Here is a 14,061-nt window from a genome sequence, read left to right on the forward strand (position 1 = left end):
AAATTAATTTGCATTTCGGTTTAGTTTACGTTGTCATTCTATTCCCTTTTGAGAGGCCCAATAAAAATCAAATTTGAATAATTTTTAATTTATTTAACTTTATTCCTCTTTTGTGTGTTTGTGTCTGTGTTTGTAATTGCGATTGAAATTTTTTTGTTGGCTAATTTTTGTTTTGCTTCCTTTAAACGGTTTCGATGTAATTGCTTTTAAATTGTTAGCATCGCTGAAATATTAAAAATGTTTGCACTCTGAAAAACGCTCAAATCATTAGTGGTCAATCTGGAATTTTGTTGTTAAATGAAACTAGTAGATTAAAATTCTGTTAGAAATTCAATTTTATTTAGTTAATATTTATTACACCTCATTTAAACCAATTTCACAATTCGTTATGGCATATTGTTGAAATTTGTTACTTGGTATTTTGATGTATACTAGTATATTTGAAATATTTTGTTGACTAAACTAAAATTGTCTTTGGTTTTTAAATAATTATTTGCATTTAACTATTGTTATTTAGCTACTCGTAAAATGAATCATTTAAAATTCATATACATAATCTCACTTAAATTCATGACCATCACAAAGTTAGAATTTGATTAAATTTTCTTTTGATTTAAACATGTGCAATTTTGATAGCTGATTGGATGTTTTGTTAGATTAAGAGAACTAGTTCTATGTATAACCACAACACTTTTAAAACCATTATTATATGAACTGCAGTACTCGTATTTTTGAGAACATATGATTTTTATACGGTATTTATATCTGATAAATTGTTTAAAGGAATTGGTATATAGATACAAGGTTTTACAATTGAGTTGCACATTAGTGTGGCACTTCAGAAAAGGAAGAGGAAGTCTACCATCTCTATTAATTTAAAATTGTTAATCTTTTTACACAACTCAGTGACAGTTTTCTACAAAAGTTTAGTTTCATCTGGATCGCATTACATACTAGTACACAATTATTATCTTAACTATTCCTCAATAGAATTAACTTACAAATGACTTTTGATTTGTCATTGTCACACAATTTTATCATAAACGCTGATAAGTAATATTATACTAGTAATTTTATTATTTATTCGGATTATGCATGCACACACATATTATATGAAATACACTAATCTTTTACAGCTTCAAAGTTCGCTTTTAGTAAATATTTATCACAAACATATATGAAATGAACACTTGCTTCATTAATTGTTTTGAGTTGATACAATTAATTAGCGATGGAATTGATTGAAAGCAATTGAGAAAATTGTAGAATTATCTGAATTAAATATTAATATCAATTGTATATGAATTGTTTATGAAATATTTGAAATACTTACTTAGAATCATGCCGGTTACAGTTAATAATAAAAAAGGATAGTTAACTGATTTTGGACTACAACTTTTCAAGTTTCGCTTAACTCTATGAGACATGGTTTATTTTAGACAGACATTCATTAAACACTTAACATTCATGGTTAGACCGCAGATCAGATTAATCCTTAATGTAATTATCATGCTACTTGCGATACTCGGCCATCGCCTCGCCAACCGACGCCATCGATGGTGGGGGACTGTGACAGGAGACCCGGACACGGCTCAGTCGCAGGCTGCCCGTATGGTGTCCACCATGGATGGGGGCATGCAACATGGCCCTGGCTTGGGCCTGCTGATGCAGCGGATGGTGGGTGCATTTGGCCTTTCGAGCTAGTTGACTGTTGGCAAGTATGACGTCCTCTGCGTACTAAATGTCCGGTATACTGCGACCGATGGCCAGCTTAGAGGCCACCGTGGAGACGGAGGAAGATGCAGCTGCATCTGCGGCGTTGCCAAGCAGTTTACTCTTGGCACAATTGGCATCATGGAAGAGATGCTCGCAGAGCTTTGGCTCCGATGTGGAAAACTTGCTCAGCTCCGCTGCTGTGGCCTCTTGGGCTGTCGTGGATATGTTCAAATGTAGATCACTGTGCTTACTAAACGAGGTGGTCTGATGCTGTTGCGGCTGATGCACCTGATGCACATGACCATGGACACCAATGCCGCTGTGCTGATGATAGGGAAAGTGTGGAAAAGTCTTCTGCATGGCATGCAGATTGCCCGAGCTGACGGTGCGCTCCAGGATTTCACCCCAATACTTCTCGGACAGTCCCTCAATATCTGGCCGTACGGTTGCATAGCCATCGCCCGCTGGCTGATGAGCATGACCATGTGCTCCTCCGCCGCCCAAAGTGCCTCTTATGTACTGCGATGCGCTGCGACTCAAACTGTTGGCTCTGGAACGCGCACAGATGCCAAGCACAGAGCCGCCAATGGCGCCACTAATGCCACCGCCACCGCCACCACATCCCCCACCGCCTCCGCTTGTGCCGCCATTGTTGGCCGGAGGACGCGAGACGGGAGGCTCGGGTGGCATCGGAAGCGTTGTGATTTCAAAATCGTTTGCATTGATGTGACAACAGGCTGATTTGTGTTCTGGCGTATCCTCGTTGGGAAAGCACTGAAACGAGCACACAGAAAATGAAAATCAAATCCAAATGAAAATGAAAATGACATCATAAATCTGACGTTAGTTTACAAAATTAATAAGCATTTTCAAATCGCATCTATGTAGTTGTATTCGTGGCAGCCCGCCAATTCTACAGTTTGGAATATAGTTGCCATAAATTCGCCAGAAATGACCTCAGTTTTGTTCGAGTTCTTCGGAAGTAAATCATACAACTTGACTGCGTTTTCCAAAATGGATTTACCAGCACCCAATCCACCCCACAACCCCACAGGGTATTCAACGTTTCGTATTTACGTTTGCCGCAACGGGCTTCATGTTAACGCCACATTGGATTTGCTCTTTCATAATTCAAAATCACTTTTCAGTGTTTGTTATTACTGTTCTTGTTTGTTGGTTGCCAAAGCGAGTTTCCTGTTGTACGCATTTGTAGCATGCACCTCGTGGATTTATGGCCCCTTGGAAAGATGGTGCATATTTTCGGTACGCTCTTTGCTATATAAATCCCTAAAAATATGTTGAGCTGCCTTTGAGCAGTTTTTTGATTGTGTTTTTGACTTAACAACTTCAAAAGTGTTGGGGCTGTATATAAGCACCACTCTGTGTTGATGAGCTTATCAAACTTATGGAAATTGTTGGGGTCAGTAAACAGATAATCAGGGATTTACTACATTGAGAATGCTGTATTTGTCTACAAATTATTTATATGCCAGAAAATCAATTTTTTATATGAGAAAATTAAAAGTGCGTGAAGCGAGACTTACTTTGTTGGGCATCAGTTGACGGCTTAGGCGTCGAAAGTCCGAATTTAACAGCCAATACATAAAGGGATTCCACAAACTGTTACTCAAAGATGTCCAGGTGACCAGAAAATCTAGAAACGGAGGCAACTGCAAATGGAACGTAAATTAGTGTCAAAACGTACGCGTCTAACATTGCGTATACGTAACATACTTATGCAAGTTGATTACGTATGCGACGCGTTGTGAGTAAGGTATGTTCATAAGTACTTGCCTTGGAGCCCGTGCATGCAGTAACGATCTCCTGGATGGTCCACGGTGTGACCATAACAATGAAACCCAGCGAAATTGCGGCCATAGAACGTGACGTGTTGCCACTCGAGTTCTTCTCCTGTATGGGCACAATCTGCAACAAATGCTTACATTTAGTTAACCATCTCATTCAAACTATACCACAATGGGATAACAATAACAATATCAATGACAGTATCACTTTTCAATATAAGATATCTATCAAAAAAAGGCATTCAAATTAAAGTTAATTTTTGCCAAAGTTATGACAGTTCAAAGTTGCTCAAGCCTCTGACCTAGCAAATTTACAAGTCAAAATATTTCTTAATTTTGACATGATATTTTACAAGAAAATGAAAGGTCTCAGAATCAAATTTTAAGTGAAGTTTTATACTAATAACGATATAAGAAGTTGATTAAAAGTGAAAACTTGAGATTTAAAATTTTGAATTTTCAAAATTTCAAAGGGTCCCCCCTTACTATCCAAATTGAATCTTGGTCGAAAATAATAAAATTTTCTAAATGAACAAAATTTGAATACAGAATAAATTAAGAGGCCAAACCATGATCAAAATGACATTCCGTTTGAAAATCGGTTAAGTTTTAACAAAGTTATGACAGTTCAAAGTTGCTCAAGCCTCTGACCTAGCAACTTTACAAGTCAAAATATTTCTTAATTTTGACATGATTTTTTACAAAAAAATGAAAGGTCTCAGATTCAAATTTTAAGTGTTGTTTTATACTAATAACGATATAAGGAGTTGATTTAAAGTGAAAACTTGAGATTTAAAATTTTGAATTTTCAAAATTTCAAAGGGTCCCCCCTTACCATCAAAATCGAATCTTGGTCGAAAATTATAAAACTTTCTAAATGAACAAAATTTGAATACAGAACAAATTAAGAGGCCAAACCATGATCAAAATGACATTCCGTTTGAAAATCTGTTAAGTTTTAACAAAGTTATGACAGTTCGAAGTTGCTCAAGCTTCTGACCTAGCAACTTTACAAGTCAAAATTTTTCTTAATTTTCACATGATTTTTTACAAAAAAATGAAAGGTCTCAGAATCAAATTTTAAGTGTTGTTTTATACTAATAACGATATAAGAAGTTGATTAAAAGTGAAAACTTGAGATTTAAAATTTTGAATTTTCAAAATTTCAAAGGGTCCCCCCTTACCATCAAAATCGAATCTTGGTCGAAAATTATAAAATTTTCTAAATGAACAAAATTTGAATACAGAATAAATTAAAAGGCCAAACCATGATCAAAATGACATTCCGTTTGAAAATCGGTTAAGTTTTAACAAAGTTATGACAGTTCAAAGTTGCTCAAGCCTCTGACCTAGCAACTTTACAAGTCAAAATTTTTCTTAATTTTGACATGATTTTTTACAAAAAAATGAAAGGTCTCAGAATCAAATTTTAAGTATTGTTTTATACTAATAACGATATAAGGAGTTGATTTAAAGTGAAAACTTGAGATTTAAAATTTTGAATTTTCAAAATTTCAAAGGGTCCCCCCTTACCTTCAAAATCGAATCTTGGTCGAAAATTATAAAATTTTCTAAATGAACAAAATTTGAATACAGAACAAATTAAGAGGCCAAACCATGATCAAAATGACATTCCGTTTGAAAATCGGTTAAGTTTTAACAAAGTTATGACAGTTCGAAGTTGCTCAAGCTTCTGACCTAGCAACTTTACAAGTCAAAATTTTTCTTAATTTTCACATGATTTTTTACAAAAAAATGAAAGGTCTCAGAATCAAATTTTAAGTGTTGTTTTATACTAATAACGATATAAGGAGTTGATTAAAAGTGAAAACTTGAGATTTAAAATTTTGAATTTTCAAAATTTCAAAGGGTCCCCCCTTACCATCAAAATCGAATCTTGGTCGAAAATTATAAAATTTTCTAAATGAACAAAATTTGAATACAGAATAAATTAAAAGGCCAAACCATGATCAAAATGACATTCCGTTTGAAAATCGGTTAAGTTTTAACAAAGTTATGACAGTTCAAAGTTGCTCAAGCCTCTGACCTAGCAACTTTACAAATCAAAATTTTTCTTAATTTTGACATGATTTTTTACAAAAAAATGAAAGGTCTCAGAATCAAATTTTAAGTGTTGTTTTATACTAATAACGATATAAGGAGTTGATTTAAAGTGAAAACTTGAGATTTAAAATTTTGATTTTTCAAAATTTCAAAGGGTCCCCCCTTACCATCAAAATCGAATCTTGGTCGAAAATTATAAAATTTTCTAAATGAACAAAATTTGAATACAGAACAAATTAAGAGGCCAAACCATGATCAAAATGACATTCCGCTTGAAAATCGGTTAAGTTTTAACAAAGTTATGACAGTTCAAAGTTGCTCAAGCCTCTGACCTAGCAACTTTACAAGTCAAAATTTTTCTTAATTTTGACATGATTTTTTACAAAAAAATGAAAGGTCTCAGAATCAAATTTTAAGTGTTGTTTTATACTAATAACGATATAAGAAGTTGATTTAAAGTGAAAACTGGAGATTTAAAATTTTGAATTTTCAAAATTTCAAAGGGTCCCCCCTTACCATCAAAATCGAATCTTAGTCGAAAATAATAAAATTTTCTAAATGAACAAAATTTGAATACAGAATAAATTAAGAGGCCAAACCATGATCAAAATGACATTCCGCTTGAAAATCGGTTAAGTTTTAACAAAATTATGACAGTTCGTAGTTGCTCAAATGGGTTAGATATTGTTATTTAGACACATGTTGGAAATGCTACGAGAATTCGCATATAATATTTAGTTATAGATTTGCAACAGGTCGAAGCCCGTGGCTAGAGTGTTAAAATTCAAATACACATATAGTATGAAATCCATTATAACTAACCATTTGCTGACCACGACTCACCTTCTTGGTAATCTTATTTGTCATGCTCGGCATCCCAACGAGGCCCATGCTCATGGCCATGCTCAAATGGTTCATAACTGGTGCCCGATGGTGATGATGGGGATGATGTGAGTGTCCATGTCCGCCATGTCCAAATATGTGCGATGATTGTTGCTGTTGTTGCTGTTGGTGCTGCTGCAGTTGTTGTGGCGGATGGTGTGGATGTGGATGGTGGGCGGCCGCTGTGAGGGGCATGGTTGGATCATTTAGTCGAAAGCGACTCATGTGAAAGCTGGAACCATAACAGTACATCAGCACCATCGTGGTGGGAAAGTATAATGCACACGTTGATAAAATTCGATACGAGGGTTTACTGTAGAATGGCTCGCAGGCCATTAGGCCCGTGTTGTTGAAATAGTAGCCTATGGTGAAAGGATATACATATAGATAAACGCCAAATGAGCAGCTGTTTGCATTCATCCAATATTCAATATGTCAGTGTAGTGTTGTGGTGTGTATAAAACTGTGGACTTCTTTGTGTGTGTGTGTGTGTGTGTGCAAGTCAACTTACCTTTCGGCAGTACGAGAAATCCGAACACTGTCAGGCTGATAATCCATGTTAAGCTCAAAATGGCAACGCAACCCTGTAAAATAAGCACATACCCAAACACATTATACACACATTATACACAATTGGTGTTCGTTTAGTTGTTGTTCTCTGTCACATTGTTGTGGTGTTGCTTATAGTAGTCGTGCTTAATTTGATACCCATATCGGACACTCCGACACCCATTTCCATTACGTCCTGCTCCTCACCCTTTTATATGTTACATGTCCTTTTCATCCAGCTGGTTGTGTGATTTATTGCTGAAGGAGAAGTATGTGCACGTTCCTGATTTTAAGTGATTTTGATGCGGAACATTGCAGATGCACGTTCAAGTCCATTCTAATTACCCATCAAAAGACAATTTAGGCAGTTGGTTTTACCGTCATAAGAACCCAAGAATTCGGAAATAATACGGCATATATTCTAATTTAAACATCCATTTTACTGGAATTTGTTTAATTTATATAGTTAATATATGACATCATTGATAACTTAAATTAATTTCGTTTCTAGCATCTGAATGCAAAACTATTAAATTTTTTTACATATAACTGGCAAAGAAGCTCTCAAAACTTACATATAATACACAAATGACCTTTGTCAGTAAAGTAGTAAAAACTTCAAGTGAGCTTCAAATAGTAGTATTTCAAAGTATATCAAAGAGTAACATACTCGTACTATATGCAAATTAATTGCTGCTGCCTTGAAACATTGACTTTGACAAACAAACTCGTAAGCACATCAAACGAATGCACCTACTTTTTCAGTGAGTCAGTTTTGGGGTGGTGGGAGAAGAGTTCCAGGTTCAGCAAATAAATATTTTGCAAAAAGTCAGCAGCAAATGGAATTAAAAACTTTTGATTGGGTAAAAACATTGGGCAGATTCAACCACAAGCAGTATAAATATATATAGTGAAACATTAGTAAGAGACTGCCAAAATCATAACTCACTCTCTGACAAACTGACTGACTGTCTGACTCTCCACAGAGTTGGCATTTGAATGGCAGCGGTATGCAAAATAAGAATTAACATTTACCAACACTCAACTGATCCGACAATACGACTGCACTATAGTGCGAAAAACTCTAAAACTTTTTAAGTTTTAACTTTTTACTCCATTATCTTTTATAATAATTATATTCACAATTTGCAAAGTATATAAGAACGTTTCTAGGTAGTTTTGGACAACATCAAGCTAAATAAAGTATTATATTTTAGCCTCGTGGTTAAGCTTTTAATGTACTAGCAGCATTTTATACATTAAAACCAAGCATTAATTTTTTTATTTTAGTAAATAATAGACTGTTATCAACTCATTTACATTTTTGGCTCTTCAGCAACACAAGTTAAACTGATTTGGCAACAATATACGCCTATTGAAAATACTTGTAGAAGCTCTTTGCTCACTTTCTACGGTCATCCAAAACTTTTCGTTACCATAAATTAAACAACATAAAGCTAGTGCTTTATTTTTTTGAGAAGTGAGTTGCAATTTATGGAAGTTTCAATAAAAAGCTGTCTAAGAGCCGAGAAGTTGCAAGTTCTTCATGCCATTATTTGGCGAAAAGTGGGCCAACAAATTGCGTAGCCCGAGTGTCAGTCGGCGAGTGTCAGTCGCCTCGACGGTTGGCGGCTGCTTCCATTTATTAATTTTCGACACTGCGCGTTTTATTACAAACTGGGCGTGGCATTGCGCCAATTTCGCCGACTCCAGTCAAAATATTACGAAGCATTCATTATTTGAACTAGGAAAAGGAATGCAAAAAAACAGGCGTCATAGCTTCGCAATTTTATGCAAATATTTTCAACTAATATATATATTACTCTTGCAGTCGGTACGAAAATAATTTGGTCAAACTAAAATAGAAAATCCTCTTATATTATTACGAATTTTATAAAACTCTTATTAAAAATATTTAGCTCAAAGATTGCGCATTGTTAATTTACAAGAGAACGAAATTTTATGGTAATCAAACAGCAGCATTCTAAAGGTTGCTGCTCTATATTCATCTGCTATCTTTCGGTTTTTTTTTATGTAATTTTTTGATATTCCTCCATTTTCCCATTTATTCCATTACCATTAAATTTTGCACTTTTGCCCACTCTTAAAATACGCATGTGCATACAAGTATGAGTTCGAGTATATAAATATAAATTTTTATTCAGACTTTTGGTAGAATTACACCACAAATTGTTGGCCTTCTTTTGAAGTATGCATTTTAAAAGGCAAAGTTGAATCATAAATAAAAATGTGTATCCACAAGTTTTAATGAATAATGGTGTAAATTTTGTGGGTTTAAAATATTGATAAAATTTAACAATGTCTTAGGCATTCTATGGCAACGTAGCATGTGCATTCTATACTCATGTAGTTAACGAGCTTAATTGTTGATTTTTTTTATATTTAAAAACTGCTCATGTTTTTTCATGATCTGAGACTGATTTGGCAAATTTGCAGCTTTGTCGTTTAACAGTAAATGCTAAAATCCGTTTAAGTATTTAAATACAAATCATAAAGTACGGACCGACAGACAACCGGACGGATTTTACTCCCGTTTTGTAAATGATACGCGACGTTTTGCTGTCCAAACAGAAAAAAAAAATATTTCTTTCCACTTCCGAACACAAATTTTTCTTTTTTTTTTGTGCTATCCTACATTTTTGGAGGCTGCGTAAATGTTTGCTCGCTCATAAATTATGATGTAAATGTGCATGTGTGAAGGAGATAGAGAGAGTGGGAGACGCAGAGAGAGAGAGAGCCATTGCTCGTTTGTTCCCCCTTGACGCTTGCGGTTTCCGTGGACGGCGCCGCTTCATTTGCCCGTGTCCTGTCCTTGGCTCTTGGTCCTTCGTTTTTGGACCAGGACCAGTGGCAGAACCAGGCCTTTGCTGCGGTCCTTTGCGGTCTTCGTATTTAGTTAAAGTCAGTAAAAAAGGAAAAAAAAGTACCAAAAAAAAAAAAAAAAACGCAGCCTTCCTTTTTATGCTTATTTTATACACTATTTGACTGTGTTTATGTTGTGTTTTGTAATTTGTTTTTCTGCTTGCCTTTGCTCTTTCATTCTTCATCTGTTGGCTCTTTGTCTTGTGTGCTATTCTCCTTCATATCTCTTCTCTTCTTTTCTTTCATTTCTTTGCTTTTCTTGTGTTTTAATGACTGGCATAGAGCTAAGCATCCATTATCCTTATTTATCTCTACGTAATTGGCTCTTAGATACAACTGTTGTTGATAATGATGATGTTGTTGTTGTTGTTGTTGGTATCACTTTCTAAATTTTATTGGCGCGTGATTTCTTAGAATTTCCCATACGCTTTGTTTAGTGTCGTTGTGATAAATTTTTATCTTAACTTGTCGCAGGACTTATCTCCACACACAACGTGCCTTATCTGCTTTGCCGCGCATTAGCAAGACTTACCCCACCCCACCCAAAATGAAATTACCTAACACACCCCCAGCTGACTGATGACCCACTCACCTTCTTGCTGGAGTGCTGATAATAACGTCGCGGATGCAACGCACACATGTATCTGTCCACGGCCATGCAGACGAGAATAACGGCACTCTGTTGCGACAATGCACCACGCAACAATGCCTGAAATTAATGGAAGACAAAGAAAAAGAGACAAAGAGACAGAAACTGCCTTATTTAATATTAAATTTATTAAATTCACGGATAGTATTCATTTTTTGAAAAGCGATCTTATTTCCTACCTTAAGTCTGTTTTAGTCAATCGTAATTTAACCACTTTTTTTACTTATTAAAAGTCTAAATATATATCAAACATATGTGTATATATATGTTCACAATTTTTAAGCAACTATTTGAATTTTAGGTTCATTAAAAAAATGATTTTATTCATTCGATTCACACAGAAACTGCCTTAAGTCTGTTTTAGTCAATCGTAATTTAACCACTTTTTTTACTTATTAAAAGTCTAACTCTATATCAAACATATGTGTATATATATGTATACAATTTTTAAGCAACGATTAGCATTTTAGGCTCATCATAAAAAGTGATTTTATTCATTCGATTCACACTAGTTTCCGTGTGAAAAAAAAGAATAAACTTTTTTAAAAATACGTATGTTAAAAAACTTCAACAGAATGGGCTGCAAGGATGTTTTATTATCAAGCATAATATATTTTTGTGGATTTAAATGTTCATACACTTGCTTCATAATTCACACCAGAATTGCGGCTGAATAAATGAAGAGCTTAAAATGTTAATTTGGTCCATTATACAATGTAAGAGCAGAATGCTTTGTAATTGTTGCTCATTGTAATAATACATACTTGTGTATAAACACATTTATCGGATGGGATTATTGCCTCAGAGGTAAACAAAAGGCACATTGTTAGGGTTTCCATTAATTGACCATCAGTACGATAGCTTAATTGGCGGCAATAAGCCAGCCCGAGGGACTTCAGTTGAACAGCAGTACTTACCTGTATCTGACAGAAGATCTCCCCATATGGCCAACAATGAAACAATGCCGGCATTAGCCCAAACGGTGTAATTAGCAGACCAATTGTCAGGTCATTCAGAGCCAACGATGTGAGCAGATAACGTGGCTGAAAGCCCGAATTCAAGAGTTAGTAAGTGACTCATTCAGTTGGTTGTGTTTACTTGTTGTGTGTTGATGTTGTGCTGACTCACCTGTTGATGTATGTAGGCGGCATAGCGACGATTATTAATGACAAAGATGACCAGACAGTTGGCCCCAATTACACCCAGCGTTAGGACCAAAATGAGCACTGCCTCAATGGTCTCCGCAATGCCAATATGCAATATAAAATTGTGGCCAGTATAACGCGGATGTGAGCAACTGGAATTCTTAACCGCTGGTGCTACAAGCAATGAGCCAGTCTTCAGGTCCATTGCAATGCTGCAAGATACACAATTTAAATTTTACATAAATATAGAAATTAATATAATATAGATGTCGCTGTTAATATATTTGAAAATTTATTTAAATGACTTTATTTTAAAGCAACAATTAAATTGAGTTATCTTTAATTCTTTTTCATGAAAGGTTTTTAAAAAGAGACTTAAAGAACAACCCGCTTAGTTAGCTTTGATTGTTGGTCAGAAAGGCAGAGCTGGCAGTTTTATCGTTGGCATTGCAGTTGTGGTGTGTTGGTTGTATGGCGTCGTTTCCGGTGCTTCCGTTTCCCATGTGCAAATATGCAAAATGGCGACAATTTGTTACACCATAATCAAGTCAAAACATGCGAAAACGACGTCGCGTTGACAATTTATCAGCAGAACGAGAATTGAGAGTTGTGGATGAGAAAGATTCGAAAGGCAAACATACAAGCGAATCACAATGTGAGACATAACGAGAGACAGAGAGATGAAATAACGGAAAAGGATGGAAAATGGTGTCAATATGGCGTCACTTCCGGCTCTGCCGAAACAACGCGCTGACATAATGAAACTTTACAAGATAATTGGATGATTTCGTCTGGTACGTTTTTTTTTTTGTGACTTGTCTAGTTTTTTCTAGTGTCTTCTACACTCGCAATAAATCAGAAATGCAGCCTGCCTAACGTTGATGTCTTTTTCTCTGCATCCGTTTCTGTATCTTCGTCTTCTTTTCGGCGCTGACATTGAGAAATGTTTCAAAATAGCAAAAGACTCGTAGCTTTAAACAGTTTGCCTGAATAAAATCTACGTAGATGTAGACGACTTTGTCTACCATTTGTTTTTGCCACGGATTTTTATTAAGTTTACCACGCTTACAATGTCATATCCCTAAGCTCTGGTTCTGTGATTTATCGTGCCTGTTTTTGAGGTCGTCTGAGCGACTGAGCATCCTTGTGTTTATGCTAAGTCCACAAATCACAGCAAGAAATATAAGCTAACTGCAAAACATTAAGCCCAATAGTCTACTGTAACAGATTTACTGCCGCAATTTCGTCAGAGACATTGAGGATCCTGATAAAGATTTGGCAAGTGAATACAACTAGTCTTTTTGAAAGAATAAACCTAGGTGAATAATCCCATTTCATAGAAATACATTCGATTAATGTAATGAATGAATGTATGGTAAAGCGCAATTAAATCTTAAGATTTATTAAACGTGAACATTCTTACGATTTACTCAGCACCTACTCAGCAACAATTTCAGTTCAGATTTTCCCATTTTTCCATTTGCAGACCACAAATCTCCATTTGTAGGATTCAATTCTGAGGGGAAGCTGATATCCATTGAATGTAGCACTAATAAACTGATAGACAATAGAACGGAATAGCTGGGAATGGGCCAAAACGTGCAAGCCAAAATCCAATTCAATTTCCAAGTAATGAAAAAAGGAAATTCGCTTAATTCCGCGTATTGTTAAGTCTGTCGTAATCGAAATTGCAACTGCAGTCAGAGCCCCAAATAGACACAGAACTGGGAGCAAAAGCTGAAACTAAAATAGAAAATGGAGTTAGAGCAGCACAGCATTTCCAATTGCTGGGAGCTATTGCTGTCAAATGTGAAACCACGTAATTGTTTTAAAATGCGAAATGGCGAAAATGGTTGGAAAGCGCATTAAAATAAACGAATATTCAATGAAATTTCCCGAACTTGAACCCTGTTCCAGAGTCATCAATGTTGTCGCACTGCACGAAACCGCGAACACAGACAATACACAGCAATAACAACAGCAACAGGAGTAGCAACAATGCGAAACGAGAAACGAGAAACGATGCCGAACATTGCCAAAGACAAATGCGGAATAAATAATTTAGTTGCAGGATTAGAGAGCCACAATCCGCTTTTGAATTTACACTCAAGTTACTTCCATTAGTGGCATTTGGTAAGCGTGCACAACTATTGCATATCATTAGGCGCCGCCACAGGCAACACAACCAACACCAACACCACTGCTGCCATAGCTGCCATAGCTGCCACAGCTGCCACAGCTGCAGTTGTCAACCACCGCACGTCGCTTGCATAATCCACGCCCAAACTTATAACACCAACTGTTCACAGGATTTGGACGGCGATGACGACAGCAACAACAACAACAACGTGCAACATGCCACGTTGTC

At 35.8% G+C, this 14,061-nt stretch overlaps 1 protein-coding gene across 1 annotated transcript; it reads right to left on the minus strand.

Annotated features, from left to right (window-relative positions):
- Nucleotides 1-1,404: 1,404 nt before the first annotated feature.
- LOC117784577 (5-hydroxytryptamine receptor 1D) lies at nt 1,405-11,898 on the minus strand. The gene is made up of 8 exons (XM_034622340.1): nt 11,677-11,898; nt 11,466-11,591; nt 10,492-10,608; nt 6,979-7,051; nt 6,429-6,829; nt 3,511-3,642; nt 3,261-3,386; nt 1,405-2,490 (listed from the first exon to the last, which is right to left on the minus strand). The coding sequence occupies exons 1-8, from the start codon at nt 11,896-11,898 to the stop codon at nt 1,738-1,740; spliced, it is 1,950 nt and encodes a 649-aa protein (XP_034478231.1). The 3' UTR covers nt 1,405-1,737.
- Between the last annotated feature and the right edge of the window lie 2,163 nt (nt 11,899-14,061).

The sequence above is a fragment of the Drosophila innubila genome (genome assembly GCF_004354385.1).
Source record: "Drosophila innubila isolate TH190305 chromosome 2R unlocalized genomic scaffold, UK_Dinn_1.0 1_C_2R, whole genome shotgun sequence".
Taxonomy (NCBI): Eukaryota; Metazoa; Arthropoda; class Insecta; order Diptera; family Drosophilidae; genus Drosophila; species Drosophila innubila.